Below are 24,390 nucleotides of genomic sequence, written 5' to 3'. Positions count from 1 at the left end.
ATAAACAAAAACAAACTGTCATGTTTCCCCTGTGTCATCTCAAGCACGTGGGATGGCGATATGGGTTGAGGCAGAAAATATCACTGACACACAACACAATGTATACTTGGCCTGCTAGAGTCTAATTATTGCACGCTGAGCTGCCAGGCCCGGAGCTTCGGGGACCAGAGCATCTGTCGCCGATGGCAAAGGCTGCCAAGCCAGTCCTTAAATAAGTCTTAAAACTGATCCCAAGCTAGTGAGGGAGAAAATTCTTACTGTCCAATGGGGAAGCAAGTCACTTGTTTCCAGTTTCATTTAATGCTAAGTTTGAGTTCCATCTTAATGATAGCAAGTACCAGCTGAATGCCTAATCAGGATCTGCATCAGCTGTCTATAAGTTGCCAGTGTCACTCTTGGCAGTGCAGACTCTGACTCTGCTATTCTAAAGAAGAGATGAGGCACACTGCCAGAGTGTGCCTCATCTCTGAAAGACAAACATTTGTGATTCTATTTTCTAACAGTCAATTATGCTCTGCTGACACTGAATAGGAAGAAGGAAGAGAATCACATTTATAGAGTTCATTTTCGTTATACTCTGTTAACAAGGACAGCATTGGAACACACTGAAAACTCTTTCATTCAAATAGTGTAGTGTTCTAATAATCTGCTCATACTTTAATTTGTCATTGCTAGGGTTTGTTGTTATTGCAAGAAAAACACTATTCTGGATTTCTTTTCTGGATGATGTATGGTCAAAGCATTGGAAGGTAATTTATTGAATAAATCTCCTGTGTAATCATTTATCATTCTTTCTTTCAGCATTAAGCATTCCTGCAAATTTATTGGCTTCAAGGCAATAAGTTAGAACCCAGATTTAAGCTAAGTGCAGATCCTTAGTTGGTTTAGAGTGTTTAAATTTATTTCAGTGGTTGTGTCTCAGGAAGTAGAGCAGGTCATCAGGAGGTTGGTGGTTTAATCTCTGGCTGGTCCAATTCGCATCCAAAGTATCTGTGTGCAGGATACAGAACCCCAGGTTGCTCACAGATGCATCCATTGGAATTTGAATGTGTGTGAATGTTAAATAGAAACCACTTACATGTCGATGCAGTGCTACTGTGAATGTAACATGTTGTATAGAGTGCTCAAGTAGAATAGATAAGCGCTATATAAGAACCAGTTCAGTACATTAACTTTGACTGTCGGCTAATGTGACTCTTTTCCTCACAACGTGCACATTTATATTTTTTGTTTACTTTTGGCTGCAATCCCTCCACAAAATCTGCAGGAAGCCAGATACAAAATCTCATAAGTCTCGTTGTTCAACTATCAGCTAATGTTTTTGCTGTCTGTGGTGTTTGAGTGCAGATGGAGGAGAAGAACAGACAACTACAGGAGAGGTTGGAGCTTGCAGAACAGAAACTCCAGCAGACCATGAGGAAGGCTGAGACACTCCCGGAGGTTGAGGCCGAACTAGCCCAGAGGATAGCAGCTCTCACCAAGGTAAGCGCACACGTTTGTACATATTGTACATTAACACACATGCTGTTGACGTATTCCCACAGATGCCCTCGTTTTTTTTTCTGTACATTTGTGTAAGTGTCCACGTGGTGTCATGACGTTTCAACATGTTCCTCTCCTCTTCCTCGGCCACATAGTCTGACTCCAGCTCCTCTTCCTCTCCTGATGATTATCACTTTGTAATGGAAGCTAAACTCCAAGACATGAACTCCATTCTTAGGAAGGTAGTTCCACAGGGCATCACAGCTATTGCCAACTCCAATAGAGAACAGATATCATTCATTTATCTTATTAGTGTTTTGTGGCGGGCGTGTTTACTGGGATTCTGCTCTGGCTGTTCTACCACCATGGGACAGCTGCATGGCACTTCTGGCTGGAGCTCATACTTGGCAGTGCTGGAGCAGCTCTCTTCCTCTTTCATTCTGTCCTTTGGTGGCCTTGTTCTCCATCTTTCTCCTTGTCACTGTTTGTTTCAATCAGCTGTCTTTCCAGTTACGCTTTAAAACATAGATATCCATCTTTGAGTTTGGGGTAGAAGCTTTGGCTTGTGTTGTCGCCACCATTTTTCTTTGTTGGCCCTTAGGCTGTCAAGCACACAGATCATCGTGGCCTCTCTTTTTTTTTTTTTGTCCTGTCTGTGCTGTCTGTGATCCAACTGTAGGCGGAAGAGCGTCACGGGAGCATTGAGGAGCGAATGAGGCACTTGGAATGCCAGCTGGAGGAGAAGAACCAGGAGCTGCTGAGGGTGAGTCACTGCGGAGGCGTTGTGCCAAGCAGCGTTAACCAGGCAGCCACTTCTGCATGAGCAAGACAGCTTGAAGCGACTGCAACTGATGGCACACTGTCTGATTTGTCACCAATGAAGCTTGACCAAATGGGTGTTTCACGTACTCTGCTGATATAATGGTTTGCAAAATACTCACAAATGATGCAAATGAGTAATTCTAAAAGACGTTAGTGTTTTCACGTCACACTTTAGTGTATGATAGCAAATTCAAGCGAGAATGCTGTCTGTATGAAGATGTTTAACCTCATGAGTTATTTTCAAAGTTTTTTTGTTGTTGTTTTCCTTATTTGAAAAATGCAATAGTGGGCAATCTTTCCAACAGCAGTCATATAGTACAGAGAAAACCCCAACAGTCAAATGACCCCTTTGAGAAAGCACTTGGCAACAGTGGGAAGGAGAAACTCCTTTTTAATAGGAAGAAACCTCCAGCAGAGCCAGGTTCAGGGAGGGGCAGCCGTCTGCCATGACTAGCCGGTGGTGATGGGAGGGAGAAAGGATAAAAGATACACTGTGGATGGGAGCCAGAAATTGATAATAGCTAATGATTAAATGCAGTGGTGTATAAATATATAGTGAGTGAAAAAGAAACACTCCCAGTGCATCATAGGAATCCCCCAGCAGCTTAGGCCTTTTGCAGGGAGGATCACCTGATGCAGCCCTAATGATGTTCTTTATCGAAAATAAAAGTTTTAAGCCTAATCTTAGAAGTGGAGAGGGTATCTGTCTCCCGAATTCAAATTGGAAGCTAATTCCACAGAAGAGGGCCTGAAAGCTGAAGGCTCTGCCTCCCATTCTACTTTTAAATATCCTACGAACCAGCAGCTTGAGAACAAAGTGCTCTGCTGGGTTCATAAGGTACTATGAGGTCTTTAAGATAACATGGGGCCTGATTATTTAAGACCTTGTATGTGAGGAGAAGGATTTTCTATTAAATATTTTATTTAACAGGGAGTCAAGAAAAGCCATTATGGGAGAAATAGCTGTGTATTATTCAGCATGTAAAAAATAAATATAAAAATGAGGAGGCTTAATCAGATTTCAATTTGACCAATCTCCCACTCAGTGTCCTCTTCTCATGCACTATTGCATTGCTTCCAGTACTGCTGTTAATTTTAGATTGTCACTTGGAATTCCCGTACTGATCGCGGCACTCCACTCATGTGTCAAACTAACCCAACTTTCATCCGGATACAGTAATACTCCCTGGTGAGGTCTCCAGCAATAACCCAGGGACCAAACAGCAGTTTTCAGTGGAACTGGTGCTCAGTGGCCAAGCCTGAAGCTAGTGCATAAGGTCAGAAGGCCAACAAGGAGTATACTCGTCCTTTGTGTCGACATTCACGGGTTTGTGCATTCTGGATTTGTCCTCGAGGCTGTCAATGCAGAGTTCTGCTGTAGCATCCTGAGGCATTTATCAGAGAACATGTGTGACCTTGTTCTATTGTGCGCAGAAACAAGCCAACGCCATCTTTAGTCGCCACCAGCCCCACTCACCAGATTTCACTCCCTGTGATTATTTTTTTTCTCTAAAATAAAGAAAATTATGTGGCTGTTCAGACACAGAAGCGGGGATCCAGTGCGCAAGTGGTCAGAATCAGACCTCAGAGAGAGATCTAAAGTGCAGCCACACTAGAAGCATAGTAATTTCTTTGAGGTAATCTTTACTGAAATGTGGTGCTTGGGGTTCATTTACATAATCACATAATTTATGATACACTACACTGATTTGTCGAAGTGTTGTCCTCATATAAAGTTCTGATTTTAAACTAAAAATAGAATAGCTGTAAAGGCCATGCAATTAGTTATTGTAGTTCCTGCTGAGAGGCTTTCATCACATCAGAAACAATTTAGACTGATGTCTTATTCTCAGACAAATGTGCTTGTTTTGTGTTGGTTTATCTGTATTTTTCTCCTTCAGGCTCGGCAGAGGGAAAAGATGAATGAAGAGCACAATAAGAGACTCTCAGACACAGTGGACAGACTCCTCACTGAGTCCAACGAGCGACTTCAGCTCCACCTGAAGGAGAGAATGGCAGCTCTCGAAGAGAAGGTTAAAAACGCCTGACACGTCAATGGAAACCTGTCAATATCAATTGCATCAAGGTCATTAAAAGATGTATTTTTCTCACTTCTTTACTCCCCCCCCCCCCCCCCTTTTCTTTGCAGAATATGCTAATCCAAGACTCGGAAACTTACAGAAAACAGTACGAGGAGTCAATCCAAGAAAAAGTAGGTTGTAGAGATCGAGAAATGATTACCTCCTGTTTCAAAATGTCTACATTTTACATGAGCTTAGTGTAATAATTGACTTTTGAGTACAGCAATAATGAGTTTGGTTATTGGCACTAGTTAAATTTTTTATAAACCTTCAATATTGAAAAGCTCCTGCAAGGGATAGAATAATAAGGAGGCTACTGAAAACAGTAGAAATTACAACTGTCACCTACTCAGACCTGTAAATGTAATCAGCTCCACATGCTGCAGCCATGTCACTAGTATGACTAGTGGTATAAAGGGGTAGGATAATCATTTCATTTTTTGGGCATGTAATATCACAGACAATGATGTAGAGAAATTGTTTTGTCCAGTCGCAGCTGGCAGAGGATATTGAGAAACTGAGATCGGAGCTCGACCAATTCAGATTGAGGGCAGGCTCCCTCACAGAACCCACGCTGTCACGGTAGGTCGGTTTTCTGTGTGTGTGTGTGTGTGTGTGTGTGTGAGTGTATCCGGATGTAAGACGCAGTTTGTAACGTACCTCCACATGTATATACTGCATCAGTTGCTGCTTTTGGACCACCATATTGGACAGGGGGAGAAATAGGCTTCCTCTTTTTCTTGTCTTTCACAATAAAAGCCTACAGTTGCTTTAATAGCAATCTTTGACACATTCCAGGAGCCAAATAAAATCATCTTTGGTTTTAATCACTGTTGAAAAGATTTTTTTTTCCCCTTAATAAATAACATTTTTCTTGTTTTTATTTGAGAATGATTAATTTATATCACTAATTAAATTAATTTGTGGGATTGTAAAAGTCAGACAACACATTTTAATCAATTCAATTAGAATAAACTTGCTGTTAAATTTAAATCGGAATAAAAAACTAAGCTTTATAACTCACTTTAGATGGACAAAGTTAAAAACTGGCCAGAAACATATTTTGTATGTATTTTAGGAGCTATATAAAACCATTAATCACATTCCTTGTTAATCAAATAATATCACTTGTGTTCAGTTGCATGTCGGGGCTGCAGTCCTCATTTGTGGCCAGTGACATTTGCCTCCACTGGCAACAACATCAACATTTAAGTGTCCAGTCAACTATTCATAACAATCCCTAATCACTATGTATGTCTAAATGTATTTTCCTTATCAAAATGTATAGTTTACTAGAAGAATAAAGACAAGGAATGTATGTTTCTGTTGCTGAGGGAGCTTGCCAGTCAAGTGCTTCTCAGAAATGGGCTAAAGAAAAAAAAAATTGGCTTGTTCAGTGGCAGCACGCTGATCCCTGAACATTAGTTGGTTCTGTGTCCAAACGTTAGTGGTGGATACACGACGTATTACAAGGTGAACAAATGACTCAAGAAAAACGTGGATGCTGTGAAAACATCTGCAACATAAAGAAGATGTGTTACACTAGACATGCAATAAAAGGCCACGAGAGATTCAGATTTAGTCTAATGTGTGTGTTTATAGAACAGGAAGCAAAGAGAGGCAAATAGATACTCCGTCTCCAGGAGCTTTCCTGTTATTTTATCCTTCTGTGAAAACTACTTGCTCTGTTACACTATTGTTAGAAACACTGGTATAATGGAACTTTTGGCATCTATTTTTGGATATTTTCTGGTTTCCATTTCATGCTGCTTGAAGTTCTAATCTTACAAAGCTGACGTGTTGACAGTGGCAGCCTTAATCTCTTCCAAAGACAAACAATTTGCAGCCATAGAAGCATGCATAACAAGCTCTTATCCTTCAAGAAGTACACTTTGCACCTCCTCACTGTGACTAATAGGTACGCTTGAGGTATCAAAATATAACATCTGACTGGTTTCCTGCTTGTGTAACTAATCGGTACTGCAAGTTTTCTTGCTGTGTCTTATCTACTGGCAATCTGCTTTACGACCCAAACAAAATCACTGCTAACGATTGTGTTTGAAGGATTTGCTTTAACAGGTTCAGATATTATTCATCTGTCATATGAAAAACACAAAATCTGTAACCAAGCATTTTGCGTTTAGCTTCAATAATACTCATAAAAGTTGTTTCCCAGATCCCATCTGGACACATCAGCTGAGCTTCGATTCTCTTTGGGATCTCTGGCTGAAACCCAGTCGGACCACTACCGCTCAGCAAAGGTCATACATCGACAAAGGAGAGGTCGAATAGGTCTGCGAGAAACCAAGGTGAGGAATAACATCTGGTTTGTCTGCCTTTCAATCTTACTTATATTTAAATGTTTCTATTTTAAAAACATCTAAGAGCTTCTTTAGTGGTCTGTCAATGAACAGTGTCAGCTTTAACGCAGTGAGTTAAATTTAGATACTGGAGAAGTTCCAGTTTGGCAAATCCAACAGGGACTAAAATATTTCAATATACACTCACTGGAAACTTCATTACACCTTCCCGTACTGGGTTGGGTTGCCTTTATTCTGTATCACATAGATTAAACAAGTTGCTAGAAGGACTCCTCAGAGCTTCATATAGCTGCTTCAGATTTGGTGGCTGTAGAGACTTTCTGATTGCTGTAAATTTATTGTTATGTTTGAGAAACCAGTTTGACATGATTGAGCTTTGTGACATGAAGCCTATTCCCCATACCATTACACTGATAGCAGCAGTCTGAACTGTTCACACAAGGCGGGATGAATCCATGTTCTGATGATGTTTGTAACAAATTCTGACCCTGCCATCCTAAAAGTAGCAGCAGAAATCAAGACTCATCAGACTAGAGAACATTTTTCATATCTTCTGTTGTCCAATTTTAATGAGCTCAGGTAAAGTGTAGCCTCGCTTTCTTGTTCTTGACAGGAGTGGGACTCTGTGTGGTCTTCTGCTGCTGTAGCCCATCTGCTTCTAGGCTCTATGTATTGTGCATTCAGAGATGCTTTCCGGCATACCTTGATTGGAATGAAGGGGTTACACACTACATTTACCAAATATGATGACCAGAGACAAAGACCTGGCAACAATGTACTGGGTCTGAATTGGGCCTTGAACCTTTAATATAACATTATTGACAGGCTTAACGTGAACATTTTCTGTAGGCTTTTATTTTGGAGGTTTAAAGTTTTTGGATTCTAAATACAGGTTATGGCAATTCAAGTATGAGTGCAGGACACATTATAAATATATAGGATACTGCTTTTAAATGAAACAAAAACCATTTCCATCTTTTGGTGTGTCGCCACTACTACTGCTTAGAGAAGTCATTAAGTCTTATTAGAGTTAGTAATAAGACATAATCAGGGGGGGAAAGCATAAGTGCTTCTCATAAAATTGTATTGCATGACTATGTTTTCAGTTTCCAGTAATGATCTCAAAATATTAGTTCATAACTAATAAGATATTGTTTTGTAGTCACAGTTTCACTCTGTCTCTGTATGCAGGCAAAGTCACTGGGGGAGCCTGAATGGCGCTCACAGCAGTTGGGGGTCCTGGGAGGCCACCACTTTGAGAGCGACACGGAAATGTCTGACATTGACGACGACGATAGGGAGACGTTGTTCAGCTCCATGGACCTGCTGTCTCCCAGTGGTCACTCCGATGCACAAACTCTGGCCATGATGCTTCAGGAGCAGCTGGACGCAATCAACAAGGAGATCCGGTAGCTGACACACGCCGTTGTATAAATTTAATACTGAAGACCAGATTTCCAGACGTATTGATCCGCCTCCTCGTTCTAAATCCACTTTACTGGAGACCAACTTGATATGTTTTTAAGATCATGTTTGGAAAGACTTTAAAGTTTGGAGCGATATTCTGCTTCCATAACTCCACCTTGTTTGCCCTTGGTTGCTAAAGTAATATTTCACCCAAAAACTCTGCTTTTAGAATAAAAAATTAACACACCCACATTGATTTTGGTTGCCTTGTGTTCAAGCTAGTAACCACAGAAGCAAGATAAAAAGTGCCCTAGAGAAAATGAGCCGCATAGTAATTCACTCTCTAGACAAAATGTGTGTCTGCCGAGCTCACAGGTAAACCACTAAAGGTGTCTGTAGATTACTCTTCCCGTATGTGACCCAAACACTATTCTTGTATGCACTCAGTGTTTTGGGAAATGTGAGGTGCCTCTTGCTTGATAATGCTGTAATTATCTTGTGCCAATAAGTATTCATGACCCCCAGGCACAACTTTACTTACTTCTTTATTTCAAGGGCTGTTAATGTGCCTTGTGGTCTTTGCTAATTTACATCTACATCAAAAGACACAGCGCTACATTTCTTTTAGAAAGATTTAATGCGGTCTTATTGTGTAAAGTGATCATGAATCTAAAGTGTTGAGCTTTCAGCTAATTACAAAGTTAGATACAGAGTGTGGTTAATTACCCGACTTTTAGCCTTTTAACTCTTTAGTTTGTCCATTAATTACTTTACCTGATACTGCAGGGACTTAAAGGACTGAGCGTTGCAAATCTGCTGAAATCTACCTTTAAAGAACTTGAAAGCTGAGGCTATTTTTGTAGCAGAATAGCTTCTATATTTTTTGCTTTTTAAGTTAGCTAAAAATTGCACAGCTTGATTCTTTTTTTTTTAAGTTTTACATAGAAAAATAATCACAGCATTTTCCTGATACCAGGCTAATCCAGGAAGAGAAGGAGTCAACAGAGCTGCGAGCAGAGGAGATTGAGAACCGAGTGGCCAGCGTTAGCCTCGAGGGTCTAAACCTGGCTCGAATGCACCACCACGGAGCCTCCATCACTGCCTCAGCAACTGCCTCCTCACTTGCCTCCTCTTCCCCACCCAGCGGACACTCCACACCTAAGCTTGATCCTCGAAGCCCTGCCCGGGACATGGAGCGCATGGGGGTCATGACACTGGTATGTTACATCACCACGTGCGAGACATCTTCTATCATACCATCTACAGATCCTACTACAGACCTTTGTTTACATAATGTATGTTGCATCAATAAATTGCCATCTTTTTACCTGCAAGAGCACCATGTAAACTGTAAATGTGGTCTTTGTTTAGAAGTCTGGGAATAGTAATGCAGTTAGTACAAAATACAGTTTCCCGGCATGTGAAACTTTATTATGTCACCTATTGGTTTTCTTGAAGCCAGATTAAAGTTGCAGAGCAGAGTTGCCAAGTGCTGAGAAGCATTGAGTGTAAAAGTTGCCAAAGCTCTGTTGACTCAATAACTACAGAGTTCCAAACCTCCTCTAGCATTAATATCAGCACAAAAACCGTGCAGTGGGAGCTTCATAGCATGGCTTTCATGGCCGAGCAGCTCGTGTAGGTGTAATGTGTAGGTGGACAGGTCCTTTTCTCAATGTGGTTCACATAAAATAAGAGAACTTCACTTATCAAAACTGTACCACAGACCTGTTTATCACACAGCAAGCCATATTATTTGTCAGATAACTGTATTGAAAATGCTCTAGAAGGTAGCAACGCAACAAACACATTGGAGAGCTCTCTCGACTATCATCATTCAACCCAGGTGTCTAGTGGGATCAGTGTAAATGTCTTCTTTACCCATGGGATTTCAAAGCAATAAGGCTTTGATTTTATTGATTATTCAACTGACTTGTTTACCAGTCTTTCTTTATTCCTCAGTGCTGATCTCTAAATAGGTGGTCTGGTATTGGGCAATGGCTCATGAGCTTCTAATGGTACATGATATTTCTATAAGTGAGCTAATTGTTTTATTTTTCACCAGCATGCAGGAGTTCAAGTTTTTGTTCATGCTTTAACACGTGGATATTGATAGGTTTTTTTTCTGTTTTTCCTTCACCATACAGCCCAGTGATTTGAGGAAACACAGGAGAAAGGTACACACACCAAGAGTTTGCTCAACAGATTTTAAATATGATACCATTTGACTATAACTCAGAGCTGTAATGGTTGCTGCAGTGACACCGTGACGAAATTGTTGACTTACTGGTGTCCTAGGTCACTTGTAATGCTCCGCCCCTTTGCCTTCATCCCTCAGATAGCAGCGGTGGATGAGGATGGCCGCGAGGACAAGGCCACCATTAAGTGTGAGACATCCCCCCCTCCGACGCCACGCACTGTCCGAATGACACACACACTGCCAGCCTCCTCGCACAACGATGCACGAGGGTAAGTGCCTGCTGTAAGTGAAGGCATTTCTTAAAAAGGTTCTCGATGATGTGTGTTTGTAGATGATGCTGTCATCCTATTCTTGCTTTTGATGAAAATTAGATAGTATACTGCCCAATTAGTACTTGCCAGTTCAGCTGCAATTTGTGCTATGAATAATATTTCAACACCCAAGATATTACAGTACTTCAGTACTTTCTCAATATCTGGATGATTAAAGCTAAAGCACAGCTAAAGTATCACTAAAGTAAAGCTAAAGTATCACTGTTGCAGTGATATCAGATGAGATGAAGCTTCAATAATTTGCATAAAATGCTCAAAAAGTACATTTGCTATAAGCAGCAAATATTCCCGGAATACAAGTCAGTAAACTTTCATTTCAAAAGTTAATAACAGAACGAGTTAGAGTAACACAGCAGGGCATTAAATAAAAGGTACTTGAGATGACAAATATACTTCTTAACATAAGCTTATAATGGAAAACCTTTGATTATCTCATAAAATTAAAATGTTGCAAACACTCCTTTTCTGAATACTGTCTGTATGTTTTTGTCCTCAGGATTGTGGCTTCTTTAGAGGCTGAAGCCAGTGCCCTAAGTAGTGTAGCCAGCAGCCAGGACTCCCTCCACAAGCAGCCAAAGAAGAAGGGCATTAAATCCTCCATCGGACGATTATTTGGCAAGAAGGAAAAAGGCCGACTGGCACACCTAGCACACAGACAGGTCATGGTAGATCCACAAGGCGAGTACAGCGCTGGGATATTTTAATTAATACTATTACAATTTGGTCTATTTTGTCTAAAAAAAAAAACTTTTTAAAAAGCACTCTTAGCTGCAATTTTTGCCAGCTAAGAAGAGTTTACAAACTGGACAGTACTACTTAGAATTCTACTGCTACAGCTAGTCAACGTATAACTTCATGTTAGCAGCATAAACACACTAAAAATGCATCAGCTTGGCATAGCCACAGTGTCATCACCTACTAGTTTCAATTTTGAAGGCTCTGTTTTATGGCTCAGCTACACTAGAATTAAAATACAAAGGTGGGAAAATGATTGGAGGTTGCCCAGTTGCATTTAGTTTTTTTTTGTATTCATTGAACGAATGGAAGTAGTTGTAGTGACCAAGTGGTCAAGAGATTGAGTGTGCAACACCCTCAGCAACCTGGATGACTACTTTCAGTCACAACTGGGGGCGACTGGGGACAGGTTGCCTCCCATCTTTAACCTCTGCAAACAATTGCGGACTGCAGTCACTCTCAGACAGAATGGCAAAGGTTTGCAAACAATATATTATAAATGCAGACAGACATTCACATTGCAGTCTGTCTCTTTGTAGTAGATGAATTTATTTAACTGGTTGCCAACTAAAAATACAAATACACTATTTATTTATTTATGTATTTATTTATTCATTCATAATAACAGTATCTGATTATGTTCTCCACAGCAACAATGATGGATTCAGACATGGCGGGCCAGGACATGGGGGTGAGCAAGTTGGGCACTCAGGCCGAGAAGGACCGCAGATTGAAAAAGAAGTAAGCTTTTATCCTAAGTGCCACTTCACTACAACATTTTGAGGTGGAGTTAGTATCATCATAGTCCCTTAATGCACACCCAGCAGTATCCATTTAATATAATAACACAGACATTTAGGTACCCTGTGAGAAGAAACATTTTCTTTGGAAACAATCCATCAAACTTTCTTGAGAATTCCCACTCACTGCTACATTGCAGTATATAAACCAGTCTGAACATGGTATAGAGACAATGGCTACACCCTCCTTTTCCTGGGTTTGCCTTTAACCTCTTTTCTTTCACTGTATATTCTACCATAACCGATTTAATCCTGAGAACAGGATCAATACAAAGCAGAACCTCGATCAGTATCCACGAGCACAGATCAGCCCCATTGTATTCAGACACACAGCCAAAGTCACACTATTGATCCAGGCTAAAAAGCCAATTAATTGCACAAAGGTTCTTTGTCACTTTGGAAGCTATAGATGGCTTTCCTAACCCACCACCCATAGATTACACTCAGACACATTAGGTGCCTTCTTGGGGGGGAAGAAACAAAAGGGAAACCCCTTCACACATCGGCTCTCTCAGCTGGAGTGTTTCAGAATAAATGTGCGTGTATGTTCGTGTGTGTGTGCGCATTTGCCATGCCTCAGTGCCAAATGATGAATGTCATTTGCTCGAAGTGCACATTGAGTTGTCATGACGGATAACTTTGCCTCCCATGTAGTTTGGTCAATAGAGATTACTGTTGTTCCGTATGTTGACAAATGTGTTGTTTTCCTTCCACTGCACCGACTTCTTCATAGCAGTGTCCGGGATTCAGACCACACGCCACCACCTTGCATCTTGGTGCCTCCTCCTCCTCCTCACTGCATGCCATTAAGCTGCCTGCACTATTTCCATTTCAGCATCTTGGTTGATCAGTACTGCTGTGATCTCATTGTTGGTGTGTTTTGTTTTCCTTCAAGAGGTAACAACAAGTATCTGAATGTAACTGAGCATTTGAATGTAAGGCCATGGAGGGGAGGGTCTTGCTGTGTTTCAGTGCATTTCTCATTTCTTCTGCTGCACGAGATGTGATCAGGACTGCATTGTAGAAGATGACTTTTTTGGACTGCTCTACAGATGCTCCTGTTAAAGAATGTCTTCCATTGTGAGATATGTGTCTCTGTGTGTGTGCGCAAGTGAGTGGGAGTGCAAGTGTTTGTGTTTAGAGCCGTAGGGTGAATTTGCCTATAAACTCATTAACATGTGTGTACTTTTGTCTCCCCGTCGCTCTCTTTCTCCCTCTTTCTCTCTTCTTTGACTCTCTCCTCTCTTACCCTTCCTCTCCCTCTCATCATCCTCTGACTCTAACAAAGCGGGTAAGTTGTGAGGATGTATAAATGCCCTCCTGGATATGACATTGTCTCAGCCATTTTGCCCTTTGTGTCATCTCTTCTGTGTGTCTGCTCATCCGTCCTCTCCTGAAAGAACCAGTGCCAAAGCTGACGTCTCTATCTATCCTTCATGGCTGTTAATGATGCCATTGCTTTCTTTCTTTTCTTTTTTTTCATTTACCACATGAGCACTTTTTCTTCCCCCCCTTTTTACAGTTCAATGGCAGCTGCATCCATGGCTGGACAGAGAATGTGCCGCCGCTAAACCTGGGGCCCAATTTTTATACCCAGAATGTTTTCCTCTCCTTATCTGTGTCTCTTATCTATTTGTGTGAAATAACCAGCTGCAACATCTGGTTATGAGAATGTCAGAGGTTCTTTTTGGTTGTATGATTTATCATAACTGTCTCCTTACTTCCCTTTTCCCCCAGCTATGTTCAGTGGATGTATTTCTCCATGCATTAGACTTGACCTGAACATAAAACATGAGCTATCTTCCCCATGTGCTGGATAGATAAGACAGTGAATGTATCTGGTTGTGTTTGGATGAACACATTTCCTCTGTCACCTGTAGGCCTTTGTATGCCATGTGTGGTGTGTTTAAGTGCCCTTTCACCACACCGAGGCCTTCAATGCTGAGAGTGCTACATGTATCATGTTTATTACAAAGCCCTCTCCTTCCATTTGTCAAGTTCTTTGACAACACAATCGGGGAAAGGGAGGTTGATTCAGAGTTTGATTTTTTTTTTCATTTTGTTATGAAATGTGTTCACAAAATAGAATAGGAACTGTGTTGTTGTTGTTTTTTCGTGCGTGGATGTGAGTACGAGTGTGTTCCTCAGTCCCCTGTTCATCAGGCATTTTTAGGCTGTTTATCAGTTCTGTATCTCGCTGAATGTGGGAGGACAACACAAATAGCTCTTTGCATGACAGACAAAGAGTATCTATTTGCTTCTCCTTGTCGATATGGTGCAAATTGCATTGGGCTGAATAGGTTGTTTCCAGTGCTCAAAGCTACCCTCAAAAGGAAGCATAACAAAATAGTACTTAGACCTCAGATGTTACACTTCAACACCTGCTAAAAAAAAAAAAAAACATGGAGCACAGCCGAGAAAGTGTGAAGACAAGTTTCACTTAAAAACACCCGACTGCATGATTCAAACATCCGAAACAAATGAAAATCTATCTCTGCAGAAAAAAACTACGATGAGATGGATAATCGTGTTTAGTGTGGTGCCCAGAATCACTGAGCAGATAACTGCAGCACTGTGCTTTCCAGGTGTGGGCATTGTTGTTGATGCAGTACTTCTGCCAAGGTTGAAGCAATCCTCTAAATATAGTGTGAACATATTTTATATGCAGAAAGAAATTTAGAGTTCCAGGTTGAACTATTGCAAACTTTAAGTAGCAAGTCTTAAATTACTAGAGACAGCTTGCTCTCCGTAGCTGCATCTGTTATGTAATTTAAAGGTAACATTTTATATTAGCTTACAAATAGTATACAGTCATAACTACCAAAAATCAAAAATATGCAAATGCGTAAATGCCTAAATGTCTCAGTAAATAGATGTGACTTGAGATGCATTCAAAATAATATTAAAAATAATAAAAACATTTAGATAATAAGGCATTAATTAAATCATTAAAAATAATGACAGACCGTTGCATTATTTACTCTGTTTATTTTTTTATTTCCATTCCAAATATTTTCCATCCATGTTTTTTTTCCTGACACTCACCCGGGTCTTGGTTCTGGGAGTAGCCATCGAAGCAGAGATTCCCAGATCTTCTCTTTATCCACCTCCTCAGAGGTGTTCCCAAACCACCTGAGAGACAAAATCTCTCCAGCATTTCCTGCGTCTGCCCGGGGGCTTCCTCCCACTTGGATATGGCTGAAATACCTCAGCTTCCAACATCCCAAGAACCAGTTTAAGGAACTGGGGATTGGTTTGCCAAGGCTTACACCACCTTGATTTACTCTGCACCACACACCTATGGCTTGTCCCGTAGGTGATGGATCCATGGGAGCGCTGCCTCGTGTGTATAAAGGGCTAAGACCAGGCCACGAGGAGCGTGCTGTGTTCTTCATAGCAGTCTTTTGAGGAGGGGGACCTGGCCTTGCACCTCCAGGACCAGTTTACCTTGGGAAATCCTACCAGGGTAAACGCCTCGTACGGCATAGCTGCGGATGTAACTCGAGCGCACAATAAGGTGGAACTTAATGGAGGGGGTCATCATGTCTTTTCTATTTCTGTATTATATATTCTTAGCATTTTTTTTGTCTCTATTTCACCAAGCTTTTCTTTTCTTGTGTTTGTTTTGTTTCGTTTATTTGTGCATTTCTGCTTATAGAAACTGTCAAGGGTCAACTTGGCAGCTTTTGGCTAATCAACACCAAGCTCACAAATAGAACACAAAGGTGTAAATGCATAAAGAAAACTTACAAATAAACAAACCTTTTCTTCATCTGTAACATTATTCACAAGGATTCACCACAGTGGATTTCTTTTCATATTTTATTTGGCAGATTTTTATGCCAGATGCCCTTCCTGACACAACCCTCCCCGGGATTTGTGTCTCCTCCTAGTCTCAGAACTGGCCAAAGTCTAAACCACCAAGGTTTAACAAAAAGACAAAATAAATGGAAATAATAATAAACAGGGGAATAACAAAAATATGGTTACAATTCAAATGGGATTCTCACCTGTCATAATTGTATAATTTCTGCATTATTTTTCAATTATTTATTGAGAGGAATTTAATGTCAGCCATTTATTGATTTCTTTTAATTATGTCAGCTTTAGCCCTCCGTATTGCAGACATGACAGGGATGAGCTAGCCTAAAGGACTGTGGATTCAGTGAAGTCAGTGAATTGCATTAATGCAAGGCCTGTGTGTTTCTCTGAGTGCAGATACAGCTGTGCATATCTGCGCTCCACTGTCCGTTAGCACAGAAGTCAATGATGAATTATTGCCCCTTTCAATGCTATAGGAGTACAGGCTGGACCGAGAGATAAAATGCGAATGAGTACAATCCTCTTTGTGTACTACACACACACACAGATCTGCAACAGCACAACGTTAACTGCAGGAGTTTGTGAAGAGCATGTGAGCAGGTTTTAGGATGCGAGATGTAAGAAAGTCTGGTGTTTTGTTAGACTGAACAAATGTGTGTTCAGGATGTACAAATTCATGTGTTCATACCAGGTCTCCTCTGTCCCTGCCCTCAGACACGAGCTGCTGGAGGAGGCTAGGAGAAAGGGTTTACCTTTTGCCCAGTGGGACGGTCCTACTGTTGTTGCGTGGCTGGAGGTAAATGGTCACCTATCACCTATAGGTATATTAATAATTGAAGCGCGTATGATGGATGTAGCTTTACTTTTATTGAAGTATGAAGTTATGACCCAGTTTTCAATCACTTGCATGGATATTTACCGAACAGTAGCACAGAATAGAAATTTAAGAATATGTGATGATCACTGTAGTGACTGGAATATACAGCTAAAGGACCCAAAATACAGACACTCTTCTGCCCCCTAATGTTTACTAGCATATGTACATTCACAAGCCAGTTCATGACCTCCCTAATCCTCCAGCACAATGTTCTAGTTAAAGATGGCGCCATATAGGATTAAGGCTGATATTAAAATATATTTGACTGAAAGTTTTTTGTTTGTTTTTTTAACATGATTTTTATTGCCAAATAAGTACTCAGTCTTTCAGGTTAACACTGTTGTCTCCTCACCTCTGTGTGATGAAGTTGTGGTTGGGGATGCCGGCCTGGTACGTGGCAGCATGTCGTGCCAACGTGAAGAGCGGTGCCATCATGTCGGCCCTATCTGACACCGAAATCCAGCGGGAGATCGGAATCAGTAACCCTCTGCACCGCCTCAAACTTCGCTTGGCAATCCAAGAAATGGTCTCCCTCACCAGCCCCTCGGCCCCGCCCACCTCCAGAACCGTGAGTTACACGGAAAATGTGGGAATTTTATTTCCACACATATTTGTTGAAGGAAGCGTTGCTCTAAAGGAGGGAAATTTTCTCATAATTTGTAACAACAGAATTGGCAAAAAAACAGACAAAGAAGGAACAAGGATTTGGACATGGGAAAGCAGTTAGCCTAGCTAGCCTAGGTATATCAGAAAATGATAATAAACCGCATATCTACCCGCACAAAAAACGAAACAAAAAAGGAATTAGTGATTTTTCAAGATGCTGGATAGACCTGACTTTACACGGCTGTTTCCCATCTTTATACAAAGCTAAGCTAACAACTTCCTGGTTTAATCTTGTGGTTTTAAATCCTGAGATGTGGAGCCATTCCTTCAACATACATTCTGTCTGTTTTGCACCTTTTAAATTGAGTTTTTGTGAGTTTGGTCATGTGTATTTTTAGTTTTTCATTGTGATTTTTTTTTAAATGTGTTTTTTATGATGTAGGTAAAGCACTTGAAGCTCTAGCTAGCTATAGCTAACTAGGTCACATTGGTTATAGTGCACATACATGTACTGCAACACTTCTGCAAGAAAAAAAAGGTTATTGCAATCATAATTTCTGCCTCCAAAACAGTTCTAGCAAATATTTTTGGGACATGAGCTTCCCTGCTTGCATACACCACATCTTCACGCATGGGTAACACGCTCAGTCCTTACCATCACATCCAAGTTGTCTGTGGTTTTTAATAGTTGCTTTATGATAAGTAAGTGTATATTACAGTGGGAGTTGGTGATGGCCCAGTCTGTAAAACATGGCTCCTACGTGTACTGTAATTTAGCTTGCCAGTTATTCCACACCACAGTTGCTTTCATTGCTCCCTCCTGTCATGATAATTGCATACAGACTCTGAGGACTCTGCTGTTCCTTAATGATCGCAACTGTTCACACTGCAGAGCAAATATGCTGTTATACAAAAGGTACACTTAGACTTACAGTGCAGCTCATATATCACGCAGACGTGAGAAGTTGCATTGGCTGTATAAACCCAGCCAGGAGCATTCATTAAAGTTGTTTTTAGATGCTGCTAGTATGCATGCAAGCATTATAGCTCAGAATCTCTTCTCACCTCTCCTGTTGTTTAGTAACTTTGCCGGTACTCTCCGCTGTGCTACCCCTTCACCTCACCCTCTCTTCCACCACTTAGCTCCACTTCCACACCTCATGAAATTTTCATTACAGAGCCAGAGACGAGTCCAATCAAACTCCCCCAACTGTGGCAGGCCTCACACTTAAAACCTCTGCACTTAACAGAGGGGGTTAATTGACCTTGTAAATGCAGCAGGATGTGCATGTCAAGCAGAAACTCTAGAGAGTGTAAAGACTCAGGTGGTTTCCCAGCCTCGTTGAAACCAGAAAAATGCAATGGTTTTTACCTTTTACCATTTCATCCCAACCTTTTTAAATGTTTTACCTTCAAACACCTGTCAGATGGACTCAAGAACCCCTTCACAGATCAATTTGTTGATTTTATTTATATTTTATACTATAAATCTTGGTCATATCCATTTCATAATGGATAATTACCTATAATGCGAAACCTCACGGTCAATGGCTAACGATCGCAAGTCATTAGTAAATGAGCGTGCTGCTTCACAGTCAGACCCACCCTTCCTTTTCACATTTAGTTTATACTACTTTTTTATTCTCCATGTATCCCAAGCTAACAACTTCATCCCCCTGTTCATACTTTTCGCAGTTTCTTTAGCAATTTTTTTTGCTATTAGCACACAATAGTAACTTTCACTTCTATGTTTTTTTAATTACATTTGATTTTTTTCCAGAGTAATTACTTTCTACAGTAATATGCACACATATTAAACCAGTCCAGTTTAAATAGACTGGTGCTTAGTTCAAATAGAAAAGTGAAAATTAACTTATCTGGTGAGATACGATCGTGGGGCGATCGTGGCTCAAGAGTTGGGAGTTCGCCTTGTAATCGGAAGGTTGCCGGTTCGAGCCCCGGCTTGGACAGTCTCTGTCATTGTGTCCTTGGGCAAGACACTTCACCCGTTGCCTACTGGTGGTGGTCAGAGGGCCCGGTGGCGCCAGTGTTCGGCAGCCTCGCCTCTGTCAGTGCGCCCCAGGGTGGCTGTGGCTACAATGTAGCTTGCCATCACCGGTGTGTGAATGGGTGGATGACTGGATATGTAAAGCGCTTTGAGGTCCTTAAGGACTAGTAAAGCGCTATACAGGCCATTTACCATTTAAAGCACTTTTCACTACAGGCCTTATTCACCCATTCATCTTATATGCCCTCAAATTTTCACGCTCCAATGGACGCATTGGGACGTTTTCGACCTGCTAGACGACTGCTAGACGACCTGCTCTATCTCCTGAGCCATAGTTGCCCCATCTGTCCTATAGTGACCCTTGACTGGAAATCACTGCCTTACATTTTTATTATCTAGGCAATAATATCTGATCCTGTAGCTGCTGAACAGTCATTCTTTTGCTCAACAGTGACAACTCAATGCAGCCAAACGGACAACAATGAGAGAAACCAGCTTAAAAAACAATAAATTAAAAAATAATGTAATACAGTCACACAGAGAGGTTTATTAAAGGTTAGCATTATGTTACTGTATTTTTTTAATCCATTAATAAGAACATCATTAATGGAAAAATCCCCAAACATAATCCAGGTCCATTTAACTGCCTTTCTTACTAATTTATCACGTAGAGTAGCCAAGACAATTAACATAATCATCACTACTGTTGTTAGTTGGACCTGTAGGTGTGAATGATATGGACAGACACCATTAGAGATGTGTTTTGTTTCGCTTGTTTGAGTGAACTGGCTGTCTGCTAGTGGAAGGTGAATAGATGGGTAACGTGTAATTTACATGTCTGTTGGTATTGGTTACTAATTTATTCAGTCTTAAATGTTGTGCATGCCAAATGTCCCTGTTATCTGTGTCTCTTGTGTATGTATTGTATGCATATGTCCTGTGTTATACTTTGTGTTTTTGTCCTTTGCATATGCCCTTTGACCCCTGGCGGGTTTGGGGCCAGTTCATCATCTGACTGTGATGCTATAACACTATTGGCTTACAGTGGTGCTGCTCTTCTTCTTTAACACTGCTTGCCCCTCCTACCGGACCTCTACTACCAACCCCGCTGCTGCTCTGTCTCTTGGGCTCTGCCCCTTATAGCCATCAGGCAATGTATGGGTGACCCATGAGGAGATGGAGACCCTGGCAGCCCCTTCCAAAACGGTCAGTCCTGCTGTGTCCTTTAACGGTTACCCTTTTCTTTCTGTCACTCATATTTGTCTGGTGGTATAAGTGCGATTATCAGAGGGTGGTTGTGGAAAAATATGAATGGTTTCTAATGGAGAAGACATGAAGCGCTTAAACCCTTCCCCGGTCTATGAACCTCTTCTCAACACTAATGGCCAGCTTGAAGCTTTTAGCAGCTGCTGATGCCTCAATGAAGGTTTGAGTCACCGTTCACTGTTCTTTGGCTCAGTGATGCTCCATAATGAAAGGTCACGAATCATCCATTCTCAGCTGTTTATTTCTGTGGTGTTGTTACTCACCACATACCAGATGTCAGAGTTATTTAAATCACATTTCGCAGTCAGCTTTTTCGCATACAGGGGACTTATCCTTATGAAACTGCATGCCGTAGAGTTTAATCAAAATACCAATCTTAGAAATAGAGAAACTTGTAAACGTGTGGAGAGACGTTTCATCACCTCATTCTCAGGCTGCTCCGGAGGCAAGTGTCAGTGTCAGTGTAGCAGGCAGAGTGTTCGTTATAAAATGATGGGTAAGTTTTGGGAGGTTTTTTGTTTGATTTATTTTATTACCATATTGTATCATAATTAACTGGATTCAGATTGTCCCATTATTTTAATTGAGTCTCCATTGTCATCCACTTACATGCAATTTAAGGTAAATTAAGTTAAAAAATAAATAAAAGCACCTTCCTTCAGCTATCGAAATTGCTGGAACACTACAGCAAATGCCAATTTTGACAGGGTCTACTGTTGATTGGGTATGAAAAACAAAAAACATAAGCCATAAGGTGTATAACAGCTGCTGCTGAAATTTGTGTTTCCCTTCAGGATCTCCTCATGCACTATCAGTTTGATTTGGATGCACTTTAAGGATTTGTTATTGTTCTAAAAGTGACAATTGGTCTTCATTTTCTTTCCCCTGTGTTTGAGCCAGAAGTCGGAGTCTGAAGAGGGCAGCTGGGCACAGGTGGGTGGAAATCCTGTTGTCTCTTACAGACAGAGTGAAAACGTGCAATTGGTTTGGCGAGTTATGTTAAACATCTTGTTAAATGTGTTTTCTATTAGACTCTTGCCTATGGTGACATGAACCATGAGTGGATAGGGAACGAGTGGTTGCCCAGTCTAGGACTACCTCAGTACCGCAGCTACTTCATGGAGTGCCTCGTGGATGCCCGTATGCTGGACCACCTCACCAAGAAGGACTTGAGGGTGCACCTTAAAATGGTGGACAGCTTCCACAGGTAGTAGACTTGCATCATACTTATAATATATGTACAAAATGTTTGATCTGGCTCTAGTAACTCATATTATAAAAGGCTTTTTGGGAGGTGCTAAGCTGAGAGGGCATCCGTTTCTTTTTAACTTTGTTTTCCTGAAATCAGAACAAGTTTACAGTATGGGATCATGTGTCTGAAGAAGCTCAACTATGACAGGAAGGAGCTGGAGAGACGCAGGGAGCAAAGCCAGCATGAAATGAGAGGCAAGTACATCCAAGACACGAGCAGTTTGAGAGTGCGCATCTTCGCCAAGGCTGAAAATTTCCTCCATGATTTGTCTTGAGTTCCTGCATGAAAACATAACTGTATTTCTGTGACAGTTCCTTTAAAACATAAAATGAATAACTAACAGTTGTTCTTATTTCCGCTTTGTATGAACTGTGTGTGAAATCTTACTCTATCAGAAATTTCCAGACTAACATCTAGTCTAAAAGTATTTTAAATCTGGTAAAATGTGCAAGTTCAGTTGACACTTTTTCAGGTACAAAAATGTTGTAATAAACCAAACATATGTGAAAACATTTGAAGTCCATACTTGTCTCTGCAGACGTTCTGGTGTGGAGTAATGAGCGGGTCATCCGCTGGGTGCAGAGCATAGGCCTGAGGGACTACGCCAACATCCTGCTGGAAAGCGGTGTGCATGGAGCTCTGGTTGCCCTGGATGATAACTTTGACTACAGCAGCCTGGCACTGCTCCTCCAGATCCCCACACAAAACACTCAGGTACTACTGCAGCTGCACTGTGCAGTCTAGTCAATTTTCTTTGGCAGATTTGACTGTGCACTAACAACAACATTAAGTTGGTCTAACGTTTTTCCAGCTGGAAACAGAAAATCTTTATTGCGATTGAGATATTTTTTGGAGCTCTTTTTTTGGCATAGACATTGAAAAAAAAAAAAAATTAAAGGTGTAAATTATGGGCAGAAATATCATCAGTCGCCAGCTTCAGTCCAAAAATAGAGGAATGTTGGTATCAGCCTTCAAAAGCCGGTGGAATCTAAATCAGAGCATGCAGATTTGCCAACTGTCACCCTGGCAAGTTTCCCTGTGAATTTTCACTGCTTATCTCATCTCTATACTCGGGTAAAATCCACGAATAACGTAATGTGTCAGCTGCCTCGGCTACCATGCAGCTAAGAATAGCTGGCCTTCTGAATGTGTTGTCTTTTTTTTTTTTGTTTGTTCTCCTTCCTCTTCCCCTCAGGCACGTCAGATTCTGGAGCGAGAGTACAATAATCTGCTGGCGCTGGGCACTGACAGAAGACTGGATGAGGTAAGAAGTAACTATCACCCACAAGGCATCACACCACTGTGAGGTGAAATGTGAAAACTAAGCCTTTAAAAGGATTTCTAACAGTCACATTCTATCAACTTTATTAGATAGTTAAATATAACGAATACTCTTACAAATTGTGAAGTTAGTTTGTAAAAGAAAATCCAAAATCCTACATGTCATGTTACCCTTTAAAAGTAATGAGCTCTGCCAGGATGTTTTGTTTTCACTTATGTTGAAGCATTAAGCTTATCAGTGTTATTAGGCCTCAGTTGCACAGGCCTATAGACAAGTTGGAGATCTCCTGGTAGCCTCTTGTTGCTATGGAATGATATGTTAACAAACCACTCGGCAGCCCCGACCGGTTGCTGGCTGTTGCTAGGTGAAATCAGTAGTAAAGGGGGTGCCGGACCATAAACCTTCCTGTGGTTGCTTAGCAGATTGCTGCTGTCACCCATAGTCTGTATGGAAGATGCCAACTTGCCTTTAAACAAGTCATCAACTACTTACTGAATAGAAGTACCACTGCAATCAACATGTTTAACAAAGTTGTAACTTCACTTTGAAAGGACAATAGTCCCGGAGGTTGCCAGGAGGGAAAGGAGAGCCACAAACCGGTCTTAAGGCCTGAACCAGGTGGTGAGAGCGAGAGCCGTTTGGACTCGGGATAGTAGTCAAAGACTACTCTTGAAACTTTCTTCTCTCACCTCAATTATTTAACTTTTCTGTCTAAAAACAAGCTCTCTATCATTCTGTCACTCAGTGCGATGACAAAGACTTCCGAGGCCCATCGTGGCGGAGGCAGTTCCCTCCCCGGGACATCCATGGTATCAGTATGATGCCTGGATCAGCAGAAACACTTCCTGCTGGCTTCCGTCTCACCGCAACATCCGGTCACTCCAGAAGACTGCCCCCCGAGGGTAAGTGCACTTCATTTCTCACACATGACACTGTCGCATTTCTCAAGCCTGGCTTTCAAACAAAACATAGGTTATGTCTGCCTGTTGAACAGGGAGATGAAAGCATCTCACCTGGGAGCAGGAGTTCCTGCCCCTGCTGTGTGTGAGGAGCATTCTGACTGTGTCTCTTGTTCTCTCTGACTCTGTGACGGCTGCTCT

At 41.2% G+C, this 24,390-nt stretch overlaps 1 protein-coding gene across 9 annotated transcripts in view; it reads left to right on the top strand.

The window, feature by feature from the left end:
- Positions 1 to 24,390, top strand: part of ppfia2 (PTPRF interacting protein alpha 2) — a 183,474-nt gene that overhangs the window by 149,073 nt on the left and 10,011 nt on the right. For 5 of the 9 annotated variants that reach the window (XR_015125782.1, XM_086269665.1, XM_086269664.1 and 2 more), the window contains exons 9-29: positions 1,348 to 1,482; positions 2,162 to 2,245; positions 4,206 to 4,337; positions 4,454 to 4,516; positions 4,876 to 4,967; positions 6,562 to 6,694; positions 7,898 to 8,115; positions 9,090 to 9,330; positions 10,258 to 10,287; positions 10,449 to 10,579; positions 11,139 to 11,320; positions 12,028 to 12,118; positions 16,714 to 16,795; positions 17,244 to 17,444; positions 20,634 to 20,696; positions 21,657 to 21,689; positions 21,788 to 21,963; positions 22,105 to 22,202; positions 22,547 to 22,722; positions 23,204 to 23,272; positions 24,036 to 24,192. Coding sequence is in view for 8 of the 9 variants with exons in the window: in XM_086269665.1 (XP_086125791.1) it covers positions 1,348 to 1,482; positions 2,162 to 2,245; positions 4,206 to 4,337; positions 4,454 to 4,516; positions 4,876 to 4,967; positions 6,562 to 6,694; positions 7,898 to 8,115; positions 9,090 to 9,330; positions 10,258 to 10,287; positions 10,449 to 10,579; positions 11,139 to 11,320; positions 12,028 to 12,118; positions 16,714 to 16,795; positions 17,244 to 17,444; positions 20,634 to 20,696; positions 21,657 to 21,689; positions 21,788 to 21,963; positions 22,105 to 22,202; positions 22,547 to 22,722; positions 23,204 to 23,272; positions 24,036 to 24,192 (2,587 nt within the window). In the remaining variant the exon portion in view is untranslated. Of the gene's footprint in view, positions 1 to 1,347; positions 1,483 to 2,161; positions 2,246 to 4,205; positions 4,338 to 4,453; positions 4,517 to 4,875; positions 4,968 to 6,561; positions 6,695 to 7,897; positions 8,116 to 9,089; positions 9,331 to 10,257; positions 10,288 to 10,448; positions 10,580 to 11,138; positions 11,321 to 12,027; positions 12,119 to 16,713; positions 16,796 to 17,243; positions 17,445 to 20,633; positions 20,697 to 21,656; positions 21,690 to 21,787; positions 21,964 to 22,104; positions 22,203 to 22,546; positions 22,723 to 23,203; positions 23,273 to 24,035; positions 24,379 to 24,390 lie in introns of those variants that run through there. The other 4 variants (XM_086269663.1, XM_086269662.1, XM_086269669.1 and 1 more) reach the window with 2 other exon arrangements.

This window comes from Aulonocara sp. 'chitande type north' Nkhata Bay, linkage group LG17, assembly GCF_057382095.1.
Source record: "Aulonocara sp. 'chitande type north' Nkhata Bay isolate Kocher_YH1m ecotype deep benthic linkage group LG17, A_spYH_male_GT1.1, whole genome shotgun sequence".
Taxonomy (NCBI): Eukaryota; Metazoa; Chordata; class Actinopteri; order Cichliformes; family Cichlidae; genus Aulonocara; species Aulonocara sp. 'chitande type north' Nkhata Bay.
The sequence above is the reverse complement of the archived record's forward strand: the minus strand, read 5'-3'. Positions and strand labels throughout refer to the sequence as shown.